General features: G+C 33.9%; 2 protein-coding genes across 2 annotated transcripts in view; one reads left to right on the forward strand and one right to left on the reverse strand.

Annotated features, from left to right (window-relative positions):
- Window positions 1–14,775, reverse strand: part of LOC136814452 (uncharacterized) — a 792,139-nt gene that overhangs the window by 390,364 nt on the left and 387,000 nt on the right. The gene's annotated exons all lie outside the window — the stretch shown is intronic.
- Window positions 6,634–9,126, forward strand: LOC136814409 (uncharacterized). The gene has a single exon (XM_067070950.1). It carries the CDS (start codon window positions 7,119–7,121, stop codon window positions 8,406–8,408), a length of 1,290 nt encoding a protein of 429 aa, XP_066927051.1. The 5' UTR covers window positions 6,634–7,118; the 3' UTR covers window positions 8,409–9,126.

Raw genomic sequence — 14,775 nt, forward strand, 5'->3', positions numbered from 1 at the left:
AATGGAAAATTAATGAAGATTCCCAATTTTGAAGCATTTGTTAGTAGAAGAATGAAGTTAGAAACGAGGATTGCCAACAAAATACTGACACATCTCTCATAAAAAGCCATTAAAAAGTCACACTTATAAGAACAAAGGAAACGTTTTTTATAAGAACAAACTATATAAGAACATTAGGCTTCGATGGCAAAACGTTAAGAATAGGTTAAGAACATTTTAAACACTAAAGCTACCGATTTCTTAGGGAAATGGACTAAAACACTCACAAAAAGGTGAAAATAAGAGCATGTTAAGAACATTTTTAGGCTTAAAACTCTAAAAGTTAAGAACATCCGAAGGCCTCAAAAATTTTGAATGTTCCTGATGTTCCTATTAAAAAACGCGTACACCTTATAAGAGCATGATGCTAGAATCTGCAATTTTTAAGAAAATTAGACTAAAATACTCACAAAATGCCAAAAATAAGAACTGTTAAAGAACAATTTAGGCTTGAAATCTAACAAAGTTTTGGGAATATTTAAATTCTTATAAAAAGACGTGTACCAGCACTTTCTTCTTCGAATACTAGAACTCTGACAGAAAAAGAGGGCATACCCGTACTTAAGTGCTAGGTGCTTATAAAAAAAGAGTCAAAGAGAAAAGTGACATTCAAATTTTTAAGAAAAGAAGTGACGAAATTTATGTAACGGTAATAAAGAAATCAGATAGACTGTTAAAAAATAAGAAGTGCGAGATACTGACATCTAGATCTTATATACGACAAAGCAAGAAAAAAATTAAGACATGAAGAGTATACGGTTGAAAGTTGTCACATGGAGTTAATATAATTAAGATGTTATCAGTGGTGTATAAGGTTTAGTATATGTTATATTGAATAAACGAAAAGAAAAAAGGGGAGGGGGTGAGCTCACTGTTATGTAAAAACAATACGGGTATTTTAGCCAAAGGGTAAATCGGTAAGCCTTGTACGGCAGTCGAATCTGTGCGTTTCCCCAAGCAGATACTGTATTTTTAAATTTTTCTTCCTTTCTAGGTGGGAATTAAAAGTCATTCAGTTTTCAATATTGTGTTTTTGATTGATATGAAGGAAAAATTTTTGTATTGCGGTCAGGCTGTCTATTGTTCGTTTGAAATGGAAGGGATATTTTTACACACATCTAAATAAAAATAATAAGTGTAAAATAATTTGAAAAGAAAAGAAAAAATTCAGACTTCATTCATTTTGACAAGCATTTTTTAACAAGTATGTACGAGAGAAAAGCTACTTTTGAAAGACTTTGATTCAAGAAAATAATAGCCGAAAAGAAAGGAAGAAAAAAAGAAGAAGAAGAAAGAAGAAGAAGAAATTAAAAAAAAGAGATAAAAACGAAAGAAATTGAGGGAGGAAGCATAATTAATCAAATTTTAATGATAAAAAGTTATTACTTATTTTACTTTCCCCTTTTTTGAGATGTGAACTTTCCGATTTTGGGTATAACTGGGCTATTATCAAAATTAGGGGAAAAAAATTCTCTTTTATTCTTTGATGTAAAAAGTGTTCATTTTTAATACGGCGTCTATCTGAAGTAACAATGAGGTAGGCTGGCTAGAATATATCTAATTTAACTTTAATATATCATCCGTGTTTAGCGATGGGAAAATATAGGTCGGTAAGGAAGGAAGGAAGGATATACCCTCGTGTTTTAACCTAAATATTACATTTTGAAGATTTTCTCAGCGAAATGTGTACAAAAGAAATGATTTTATGGAAGTGTTTAACGAAGGGTACAAAGCTCAAATAGATGGAGTGTGATAAGGTTATACCTTTTTTTTGCAGTGATTGATTTCATAAGAAGGCTTTTACAGTTAATAATTAACATCAAATTAGAAACTTACAGTACGGGAATGATACCACTGTTCATATTGTCATTTTGTGAAACGAGTTGGTTTTATCCATAGGTGCCAACCTAAAAATTCAAAAGTAAGTAGAAAAAGCACTAAGCAAACCATAACATACTACATTTCAAACCAAGGAGGTTGTGAAAGTAGCCCCTATATACTTTCTCATAGGTCAGGTGTTGCAATATCAAGAGGCTTATTAGTCTTATCACATTTAAAAGGCATAATTATCCTGCATGGAGCTTAATGAGATCTTACTTTTTTTTTGCATTTCAAGTCATTATTTGTGATGGAAATTTAAATAGATTGTGAGGTAGTAGCTTAGTTGATGTTTAAGATTTAGATTGATAAAGAGAGATGAACAGAGCTGATGAGAGGACAAGGAAAATCATCAAATGCTTCAAATTTGGCGAAGCTTCCTCTTAAAAAGGTTTGGTTGTCACAATGGCGACATTGATTTATTGTATTCCAGTAGACAAGGAATAGGTTTGAACAAAAAAAAACAAAAACAGGGGGATGGTAAAGAAAAGTCAAGTATCTCAAACGCCTTGTGTAGTAGAATGTTGCTGGGTTTTTTTTCGTAGCCTCAAATGAAATGTTTCATACGATGGTTGCATCTAAGATAGAAATATATATGAATATATCGTCGCATCAAAATAAGAAAGCCTTAAGTCCATTTTTTCAAAAATTGAGTTATGACCATACCGATGCTTTACACCCCATTTTTTATCGAATTTTTGGCTTAAATCCATCAAAAACCAACCTAAAGTTGCCTAATTTTAAGTTTTTTGAAAAATAAGAATTTTTATTTTTGAAATTTTCTCAAGTTAAGAAAGTCTTAAGTCCATTGTCATTTTAGTTGGACTTTAGGACCTTTTAGATTAAGGTTTTAGTTAAAGAGTTCAAAAAAGTTAAGAAAGTTTAAAGCAAGAAAGTCTTAAGTCCATTTTGGAGTTAAGACACTTTTTCACTGGAAATTTTTCAAATTTTCAGTTTTAATCAAGGAAATTTACATAGAAAAAAAGGTTTAAGTCCATTCTCGAAAAACATGCTATGAAGAAGCATTCATATCTCCGCAATGGTATAAGTGACAATGTTGATACTTTAGAACTTGAAAGATCTTTCTTCATTTATATTCATATCAAAAAAGCAGCTAGCTAGCCCAACATGGTCAAAAATGGCAGCCATTTCAAACCTTTAAACTTGATTTTCTCAAAACTACAAAAATGGACTTAAGGCTTTCTTATTTTGATGCGACGATATTATTTCATTATCAACAATTGAAAGAGCGGGAGAAATGAGGCTGGTAGACAGATAGACGATGCTATCGTCCGTTTAAAGTAAATGCGAGAAAGAGTTAGGGCGTCAGGGCGGTTTACGGGAAAAACGTGGCGGTAGAGTTTTGGAACACTGTAAACATCTCCGCCACTGCTTACTCCACCCGAATTTATCACGCCTCTCCTAAACTATATTCCCTTTTTAGTGATCTTGTGTAGACGATAGGATCGTCTAGTAGACAGACAGAAAGGCAATGATAGAGATTTCAGGCAGGTCAAAAATATAAGAGCTGTTTCGTAAAAGTTTATATACTGGAGGATAGGACAAGGTCTCGGCCAATAATTAAATTAAAGAAGAACATTTCAATCGACCTACACGCGTAAGAAATAAGTGTTTCTATGTTACTTCATTAAGGGAGGAACTATTTTCGTAAAAAATAATTTTTGTTTGACTTCAAAACGGGAGAAGCCATGATTAATGTTTGAAGCTTCCTTCGGGCCATCCGAAATGTATAGTGACGTTTTGTCATGATCGTGTTTTTCTTACAAGCTCATGGCGTTCAATTAGATTTTTTAATATCACAATTCTAGGAAGGATATAACAGGAAGATGTATTAAAACCCTAAAAAGATCACTTCTTTTCTTCTCATCCTCCAAATTCATAAAAGATGTTGTTTTTTTATAGAAAAATACTTTCTCCTGTTTTTTAAGATTAAGAGCTGACAAGTAGTGATGTTCGCTTTTTGTTTAACGGTCTGTAATGACGAGCTTAGTATAGCCTTAGGTTTTAATTTTTTTTCTTGTGTTTCGTCTTTTCATGTTAGCTTTAGAAGCAACATGATGTATGAGCAAATTAACATTATTTTCATCATAATGTCGAAATGCAGATGGTTTTGATTTTTTGGGTGTAATTTTTGGTTGGAATAATATCCGGGGGGAAGCACTCAAGGTAAATGACCTACCATACGTGCGACCCTTAAGGGTATATTTTCCAACAAAGATGAGAAACGTTGCACTCTAACTGAAAACGGTCAAAAGTTTTCAAGAAAATGCTCCGTAAGTGTCGATTTTTCGTTCAAATTTGCCCAAATTTTGCATGGGTTGCATTTCAGCGAGTAATAATATACTGTAAGGTCAAGTTTTTTCTCTTTTTTATTCGGTCTTGCGTTCTGTCTATTTCTTGGCAACTCTCCAATCCACCACACGTCGATATTTAAAGACAGTTATGTTTAATTTGTTTAAGACCAAGGGTTCGCGAAGAAAAAGGTGAGCTGTGTGTTACAAAATTAGATTTGCACAGTCGGGTCGTAAAAACAGTATGGGGCGTTTTTTCTTTAGTTGCGCATATTATGATATGTATAGTAAGTACAGTAAAGATGAGAAAGTTAATTTATCAAGATTGGAAGGTTTACATAGGTTATCGAGATAGTACTGGGATAAAAAGTGAATGGAATAAACCTCCTGCGACAAGAGGATCGGCTCCGGTTTACTAGGGTTAGAGAAGATCATGCTTGTTTCTATGAGCGGGTCAGTGCAACGGGTTATAAGGCCATTCAATCCTACTAAGTTTACGTTTAGTTTTACTAGGAACAAATCTTTTCGTGGTACTGTGCATAGTAAGACTTATTTCAAGGCATTGGATTGATGTTCTCATTAGGTCAAAACAATGAATTCCATAGCAGAGAAGGGATGCAAAAGAGAAAATATAACTGCTTGCAAAATTTGCCAAAACTACTCAAGATTCCACTGAAACAGTTAATGTAAGGTGTTTCGGCCTTAATGAATGAGTTTTTTTCTCAGTTATGTTGTTTTAGTTGGCCCTGCTGCAAGCAGCTCATTATGTAAAATTTTTACTTTTTCTCTTGATTCATTAGTAGAAGTACCCTCATTATCGTTATTAAAGTAAAGGACATTTTTTACGACTTGTTAATTAGATGTAGTACCGAACCCATAATTATGACAGTTTCTTTTTCTGGTATGAGAGAAAGTAGATGTGGTTTGTTTTGCTGCTTTGATATTATTTTGTATTTTTCGGTTGGTTGGAAATGATCCAAATAATTAGAGAAAGAAAACTGTTTTGTACAATTGGTCTGAGGTTTCTTGACTTGCATCAACAGAGTTCATAAATAGTATTTATTGATTGACTTATAAAGAACAATGTTTAAAGAATATCAGGCTAAAATTCCAGTTTTTCTTTAAAAAACCTGGCGAAGGAGTATCATAACTTAAGTTTAAATAACCAAGAAAATATTAAGAGGCTTGTCTCGTTGTTCTTTAAAATCATATAGATTTATAAGTTTTCTTTAAAATCATACAGATTTATAGGTTGCAGAGACTCTTTTATAGGTCATTGTGAGGTATTAGTAAATTTCTATAGAGATTTTAATGATCAAATGGCCATGAAGAATATCCTAACAAATCAAGCGTTTATCAACCAAATGACCTTTCTAGAATCTCCTACAGAAATTGGGCATTAATTTCTAAAGATAGATATAATGACTATGCAATATGTCATTATACCTTCTGAAAAATGGAAAATAATTGAACATTTACAACAAAAAAGGGGGTGCACTGCAGCGTACGAAATTTTCTATTAAAAAAAAGTTTTTTTGTTCTTTTTTTATCAACAAAGCAAGCTCGTATAGGATCAGGATCTACTTAGGAAAAAAGAATTGATGGATGTAAAACGCATTAAATTAAGTTTTAATAATGGAAGAGCGGAAGTAGAGATGCATTTAGAATACGTTTTGATGAATCGATTGGAACGACTTTGACATAATACACTATTCTTGTATTAGAGATAGTGCTCTTATGTGTGAGACATTACGATGGGGTTTAAGTAAGAAGGAGAAAGGTAAAATGCTCATAAAATCGACTTATAAGTGGAGTGGATGATGACAAGTTAGGGTTTCTTTTAAAAATACGTTTCTCCAAAATTTTTGTTTCTTTTAACCAACTTTTTTTTAGTTTTAGTGTGACGTTGTGGATGAGATATAGTAATTTCTCAGGACATCCTCTTTAACACTACTTTTTTCAATATGAGGAGGAAAAAAAAGAGAAAAAAATAGTATACTGTCATAATAAAGGTTGGAAGAGATGAAACTTTGAATCAAACTTTTTTTTAAGTGTACTGGGAGGAGAATTGTGTAGCTTTTTTAAGAGTGCGAAAGGGTCCATCCCTAAGATCTTGCTAAATATTATTTGATTGGGATAAACAATGAACTGAATATTGTGCTAACTACAGAATTTAGAGACGGTTATAGAAATATTTGTTATTTTTCGATGGCTTTTGGAGAAGTACTTGATTTCTGGTTATAACCCCTTCATAAAATCAGATTCAGTCTCCGTTTAAATTAACAACCCGTGAAAAGGTTACAAGGTTCGAAAAATATTTCTAAAGAAAGAATTTCTCAACATTTTTTTCTCTCTTGTGTTCACGGAATTTTGTTACTTTATCAAATTTATTCAATCTACCCTCTATTTCCTTTATCTCAACAGGACTAAAAAACAGAAATACACGAGAATAAAAAACAAAGATTTGGAAGGAAGAAAAAAATATATTGGAGCTGATCATAATACGACAAAAAGTGATAATAAGTGCAATCATATTATTACATGGCCATGTGTTATTGTGATGTACAATTATCGATATTAGAAGGAATTGCCTTGGGATCGAATTAATCTATAGACAGGCTGGTTGAGATTCACATTATATACGTTTCAATTATCACATTGGACAAGTGAACAAAATACCTGCTATTAACACGAACGACTCAAGAAAGAAAAAAAATAAATTGCAAATATTCTCCAATATTGTCATATCTGAAGTACAACTTGTTGACTAAAGAGTGAAAATATTAGTTGATAATCTTTATCGTTCGGAAAACTGGAAAATTACACCAGCCGTATACACTTGAAAGCAATTCTATGACTTTTAGGCGGGAATAAAAATTTCGGCTCGAGATGACACAACATTTACAGATGGTGGATGATGATTATGATTCTGATGAACTGATGTGGGTCAAAGCCGGTGAACCCGGTGAAAAACCAACAATCATTCGACAAATACGATCGGAAAGTTCTAGTAGTGGATCACGTGACAACTCCAGCGGCTCCTCATGCGGCGGACATAACCGGAGAAATTTATTAACAGTTGAAAACGGGACTGTGTATCGGAATGGATCGACACCTGCTACTAAAGCTAGCAATGAATCATTGAACGCTCTCGAAAAATTAGCAAGGACATCCAGTAACGAGTCACGTGTTATCGTTGTTAACGTACAGGATCCTGTTTACCCAGCAAACGTAGATCGACAACGTATACAAAGATGGAAAGAAATGCATAGTCCAAGAACTTCAAAACGTGAAATCGTTAATTCGGACAAAAGTCCGAAAGGTAAAAAAGTCCAGAATAATAACACAATCGAACGTTCACACTTTAACGACAACACACGTCATAAAGAACAAACGCAGAGACCTCTAAGTCAGCCTGCATCTCAAACATATAACTGCTCTCCAAAGGTTGAAAGATGTTCAAGCGCTGACCTTAGAAACAGTCCTTTGAACCGTGTCACTATGATGTCGGGGAAAACTCGCGACGAAGGTTACACGTCTTTAACAGAAGATTGCAAAGACTCCGATACAGACTCTATTCGTTCAAAATCACTACCGAGCACGTGGCGTCCCATAAGAGGACAAATGGAGCATGAGGATTTGAAACGATACGCACAAACACTGACATCGAACACTTCAACCGATTCTAATTACTTATATCATGATGATGGTGACGAATATACATCCAATCATCCCGACCAAAAACTTTTAAATAGTTCTGAGAAAAAGAAACTAAAACGTAAGCAAAAACGTAGTAAATTACGACACAACGTGGAGAATGCTATTGAGATTTGTACATGTTTTGTTTGTTTGCGTTCCGCAGTTTACCACGCTGAGGACGAAGATGACACAGACAGTCTAGTGGACCACCCTTGTTCTTGTGAAGAACCGGGCGTCAAATGTTGCGGGCGGTGGGCGGTTATTAGTCTGATGGTTTGTTTTCTACCTTTCTTATTATGTTACCCACCCTTGAAGTCGTGTTTATGTATACATGATAGAAGGAAAAAAGTGAAGCAATCAAAGAAAGATCAGAAAAACGAAAAAAAGAAACTGACGAAACAAAATAGTGCTGATTCAGCAATGACTAAAAGTCATAGCCCGAAACAAGCGCCTCACGAAACAGATGGAAAAGGGCTATAAATTTTTACATAAAATCTTAATAAGATATTGTCCATATAATAATTAATTTATTTATTATTTGTTAGTATAAAATTCTATCACAAAGTTTTAAGTAGAAAAGGTTTGGCATAACAAAAAAGCTAGCTAAAAGCATTATCTTGAAGAGTACGACAGAAGATTTTTCTTTCAAAAGGAAACTGCATAGAGGAACAGTAATAGGATTCGATTGATAAAAGATCCGAGGAAATCGTTAACTTTCAAATTCTTTTGTAGTTAGGATGAAATCGTCTTTCAAAACTTTAGTATTGAAAGTTTTAAAGATGACTCTAAAAATAGCTTTTCTTATTCCGGTAGTTAACTCTGACAATGTTTCTTATAAGTATCTTTATTAACAAAGTACTAACTATAGCTTTTCGCTTAATTAGAGAGATCTGTAAGATCTAGAGACATAATGTCCCGAAACTGATAAGGAAAGTCTTGGCGCGTCCAGGCGTCTTTAAAATGAGCCTGAAATAGATTTGCGAGAGATTTCTTCCGGGATCCTCTTTGAATTTTAGCTTGAAAAGTATGCATTATAACAATATTATTTTTGAAACTTTTAGTGTTTCTGTGAAATCCCATTTGCTTTTGTATACTACTGATCATAATTTTGTAAATATGTTGCGAGAAGTATGAAAAGTGCGCTTAGAAAATACTTTATTAAAATGAAAAAGAGAACTTTTTGAAACATACACATGAATGCAATATACTTTGTCTTTCTTTTTTGGGTAAAGATATTGGATACAGCCTGCATGCTGAGCAGGGTATTTCGATTGTTCCTTAAGCATATGATAAGCACCAAGCAGCCTTTGGCCCCAGGTTCCTAATGCGTAGATAGATAGGTAAAGATGAACTTATTTATCACGATTTCTGGCTTTTTACGAACTTAAGCCAACACATGTTTTTTATAAACATATAGAGACTCAGCATTACCTGAGCCTATATCTTGGCTGGAATTTTACGGATTTTCGGAATTCCTCTAAAATTTTGCTTTCAAATATTTTCCAGCCTTGTCAATTTGAATCTCTCGATGTAAGCATCTCTGTGCCTGTTTTTGGATTTTAATATGATTTAAAAAATAACACGCATTTAAGTAAAAATCAAGACCAAGGACACAAAAGTGGTTAAAAGATGGAGTATAACACCCACACCCAGAAACGATCTAAAAAAACAGAGGTGAGGGGGAGCAGAACGTTTTTTTCTCGATAAAAGAAAAATGCACGAAAACCCACAAGTCAAGCGGAAATGGTAATGTTTTGAAGTTTTTGTAACCACAAAGAATCTAATTATGAAAATGTTAGGGTTATTAGTATGTCCAACTTGCTAATTTCTCAATAGATCAAAGGATAGGACAGGGTAGTTATTACTGAATTAACATGTTTTAAAGCATACTTGGTTTAAAGGTATATCATCTTTTGTGGTACACCTGCCGCCGATGTAATGAGTTTTTTTATACTTCTTTTTAATTTGGATGTCATACATTAATATCTTAATGAACGAGTGCATAATTTCTACGAATAAATGAATGAATCTCAACTGAATGAATGACTGGTTGATCGATCGATCGATGCCCGATAGATTGGGATACACAGTTTTTTTATAAGAATACACTTTATAAGAATATCCATGATTAAAATGGCCAAAAAATTAAGAGTAATGCTAAGAATGTCACTATCATAGAATTTTGCTACTCAAGCTAAGAATGCCATTTTTTAGAGCATTTTCAATTATAGATTGCCAATTACCCCCAAGTAAGGCTCATCTTATGCTTGAGACATATGTACTAAATGTTAAATATCTACTCTGAATTAGGATCCTAACTTAAAAATGATGTAAGAATATTTTAAGATGATTTCCCCAAAAAAGTTAAGAATATGATGAAATGGATTTACACCATTCTCATAAAAAAACGTGTAAAGGTGACCATGGAGTTGCAGGTTGTTATTTTTTGAGGTAATGGTGATTGCAAGACACCAGACAAAGAAGAATGATAGGCAAAAACAAGGAATTAAAATTACCATTATTTTAATGACTCGAACTATAAGTAATTTGACGAATTTCTTTTTCGAAAACACGTAGTGATAGGTAGTAAAAAATTCGGCTCGCAAGCAATTTTGGTCGTTATAGTTTCTAAAAAAAGCTTTGTTCAACAACGATGTATATTGTTATGGAAATAATATCAAAATAGAGGATTCTGTTGTTGCATCCTTACTCATGATTCAAACAGTCAAAGAAACGGAAAGAAACCGGGATCTCGAGGAACAGGAAGAAGCCATGTTAGAGATTCACTGCAAGATCCTTCATTCTTTAACAAAAAAAAGCAAAAGTATTTCTTTCTCATTAATTAGATATCGTTTATAGCTTGAACATTGAATGAACTAAATTCTGACGTCACGCACATCATCTTAATTTTTTTAATATAAGGAAACGAACTTCTAAATCCTTTTATTAATCATTGATGGAAGTATATTTTATTATTCCTAGCGAGTATATATGATTTTTAAAGACACATAAGTTATAAGAATATTTGGTCCTTCAAGAACTGCTTATAGGATCGGACGATTATGATCAATTTCATTGACCTATGTTGCTTTAAAGTTTCTCCTACCCAGGAAATAGCTCTACCAAAGGCTTCCAAAGGTCAAGAAATCTAGTTAAGCTTCGAACACGACGGGTCAATATTTGATATTTTCGGAATACAGTACACCAAGAAAGCTTGTTGAACAAGCATCGGTTGAAATGAAGAGGCAACGGCAATGTCATTTAATTAGCCTGACAGCTCGCTGTTAAACAGAAGTCAAAGAGAATGAGGTAGATACAAAGGACAGGAACTCTCAACATCTGAGCATGACTTATATATAATATGTTGGTGAGAAAAGGAGTATAACGTGCATATTGTTTTGTAATGAAGGCATTTTAATGCTTTCATGTATTATCATAACATGGTGTACCTTCTTAATAAAAACAGCGGATGTTGGGGTCTTTCCGCTTACTGAATAGAAGAGCGGAAACAGACTGTCAGTTGGTGATGTGATCTGACTTTGCAAAAGAAAGGAAGCTCAAACTTCTCGTTTCTGACATAAGCATATGATCTTATAAACACAATAAATTGAAAGGTTCTTATAACACGCATTATATGGGTTTTCGCAAGTTCATTTGGATTATTTTATAAGCATATAAACTTCCATTCGAGGTTATATATTAGGCATTTGAGAATGGCCCCGAGGTTGATATTCGAAAAATTGCAGCACCTTAATATATTTCAATACTCGAGATAAACACAGCCAATTTACATATAATGTGCTTAATAAAAATCAATAAATAGATATTGCAGAGGCGAGAAAGAAAAATATGAAACGATCAATGGGTTTAAAAAGGCTAATAAATCATGGCGTAAGGCATCTTAGAATAGGAAAAGAAAATAATATATACCTTGGTATCATGCAGAGCCATTTATGAGGCATTTGTCTCCTCTATTACCTTTCGACTTCTGGTTTAGTATTATGTGTGTTGGAGGTTTATAATAAACAGTTCAACTGTCTGCACTGCGATGTCTCTAACAATTGATCTGAATAAAATGAAAAACGTTAGAGACATTATCATAATGATTACTAATATATTGAACTGCAGCTACACGAATGAATAGTAGAATTTCATTATTCGTTATCACCAGGCATCCTTGGCGAATGTTCTGTACAAACGATTCAATTCCAACGCTGTCCCGAGATACGGCGCGATTCAAGGGAGAAAACAGAATTTCTCAAGTAGGGTAGAAAGTCTAATAATTTTTAACAATGTACTTTAATGGGAGTAATTTTCGCGGGGATTAAATTTCGCGGATTTGGGTTAAGTCCTAATGGAAATTTCGATTTTTTTAAAGAAAACTCAAAACTGTCAAATAAATACTTTTAAAATGTTAACTGACACCAAAGAAGTATGATGTGAATTTCAACAACCAGTATGTATAATTTGGCAGTAAAAAGACACAAAGAAATATCGTCTCCCAATAATGCCATACGCAAAATCTTAAAAGTTCAACCGCGAAATTCAATACCCGCAAAAATTTATCCGATTACAGTAAACTAACTATAATTTCAGTCATATAATGATCTTCACTTGGTTAAAATCGTTGGGAATTTAATACACCTTTTCGACTGTAGCCGTCAATTGCCGCGCGGGCATTTTTTATCACCCTAAAACCGACCCAGTCTTTTTTTCGCATGCAACTAGTGCGAGTACACAGGGGACCTAGCAAGGGTTTTCCTGATAAAGGGGAAATATTTCTTCGAAAGACAAAATCATCATGGGTTTGAATAACCTTATTTCTATACATTTTTATTAATCATGCGAGTAAAAAAGCTGCTTAATCTCCTTATAACATATAACATAAACTTTTATTGTTAAAGGTCAAGGCAACTCTCTCTTGGCACGAGACACTGAGCCAACTCACCCGTTGATTTGTAGACGATTTCAGACATTAAGAAAACCCTATTATTTCTTTTCTAAATTGCAGGTCAGCCAAATCCCACTGTGAGAAACAGTTAGAAAAGAAAAAGTAATAAAAAAGCGAAACACTATTTTGAGAAGATACAAAGCGTGCGCGAAATTAGAAAATGAAGTAGAACAAGCAACATGCTGAATGGACCTACCTGATGATGAAACTTAGATAGCAATAAGGAGAAAAACAATCATTAAGAAAATATAGCGGTTAGCGAAAATGCATTAAATTTCATCATTGATTGTTGATGGGGGGGGAGGGAGGGGTTTGGGAAAAAAGAAATAGAAAGTTACGGTTGCAAAATTGCAAGAAATAGAAAGTTACGGTTGCAAAATTGCAAAAGTTTTATTGACGATTGAATCATGCTTGATGGTTGCATTGTTATCAATAATTTTTTAAGTGAAAAAACAAAGAAATATATGGAAAAGCCCAATTCAAATCTGCAAAAACGGCGATTTCAAAAATGGCAACAAACCGGTTTTGACGGCATATTATCGGCATTTTTGGCCGAAATATTTTTTTTCCAAAATCAGGCTCCGTCACATTTTAGGTATTGCCATTTTACATCAGTGTGCAAAATTTCATGAAAAAATATAAAGTACAGCTCGAGAAATTCAAGAAAAACCATTTTTCCGGCGATATTCGGCTGTTCTGGCGATTTTTAGAAAGTCCCGGCATCAAAAATCAGTTTTATTCACAATTGAACCATACTTGATGGTTGGCATTGTTATCAATAATGATTTTGCATGAAAAACAAAGAAATATCAGGATAAAGTCCAATGAAAATCTGCAAAAACGGCGATTTCCAGTATATTTCCGGCATTTTCGGCCAGAAAAGAATTTTTCTCAAAAATCGAACGGCCATTTTTTGGGCATTGCTATTACGCATCTTTGTGCAAAAAATCAGAAAAAACTAATGATGAAATCTCGAGAAAATGCCAAAAAACCGGTTTTTCCGGCATATTTCCGGCATTTTCGGCCGGAAAAAATGTTTTTCGAAAATCGGGCTCCGTCACATTTTAGGTATTGTCATTTTGCATCAGTGTGCAAAATTTAGTAAAAAAATATAAAGTACAGCTTGAGAAATTCAAGAAATACTGTCTTTCCGGCGAAAATAGGTTGTTCCGGCGATTTTTAAATAGTTCCGGCTTCAAAAATCAATTTTATTGAAAATTAAAACATGTTTGATGGTGGGCATTGCTATTTATAATGTTTTTGAATGAAAAAACAACCAATTATAGGGAAAAAGTCCAATGACAATCCAGAAAAACGGCGATTTCCGGCATATTTCCGGCATTTTAAGCCGGAAAAAAATTTTTCTCGAAAATCGGACTCGACCATGTTTTGGGCATTGTTAATGCGCACCTTTGAGCAAAAAATCAGAAAAAACTAATGATAAAATCTCGAGAAAATGCCAAAAAACCAGTTTTTCCGGCATATTTCCGGCATTTTCGGCCGGAAAAATTTTTTTTACGAAAATCGGGCTCCGTCACATTTCGGGCATTGCCATTTTGCATCATTGTGCCAAAAATTAGGAAAAACTAATGAGCCAATCCTGAGAAAAGCTGGTAACAGACGGACGAACGGACGGACAGACGGACGGACATCGGTTAATTTATAGGACCTCCAAGGTAGGTCCAAAAAGAACGATATATCTTATCACCCTCAAGCATGTCCAATGAAGTGTGGCTCAAAAACCTACTTCCGTTTTCTCTGGGCATACTGTACCTAGTTAAAAATAGATCTCGGGTATGAACGAGTAGTAAAGGATAAACTTTCTTATTCGCCGAAGTCCTCAGTCAGTTGTAAGAAACTAGAAAAAATGAGAAGCTAACCGTCCCCGTCTCAGAG

Source organism: Clytia hemisphaerica, unplaced genomic scaffold, assembly GCF_902728285.1.
Source record: "Clytia hemisphaerica strain Z4C2 unplaced genomic scaffold, Clytia hemisphaerica genome assembly, whole genome shotgun sequence".
In the NCBI taxonomy this organism is placed as follows: Eukaryota; Metazoa; Cnidaria; class Hydrozoa; order Leptothecata; family Clytiidae; genus Clytia; species Clytia hemisphaerica.

What these genes read in the sequence shown, in the direction of transcription:
- LOC136814409 (XM_067070950.1), top strand. Translation starts at nt 7,119, where the DNA reads ATGACACAACATTTACAGATGGTGGATGATGATTATGATTCTGATGAA.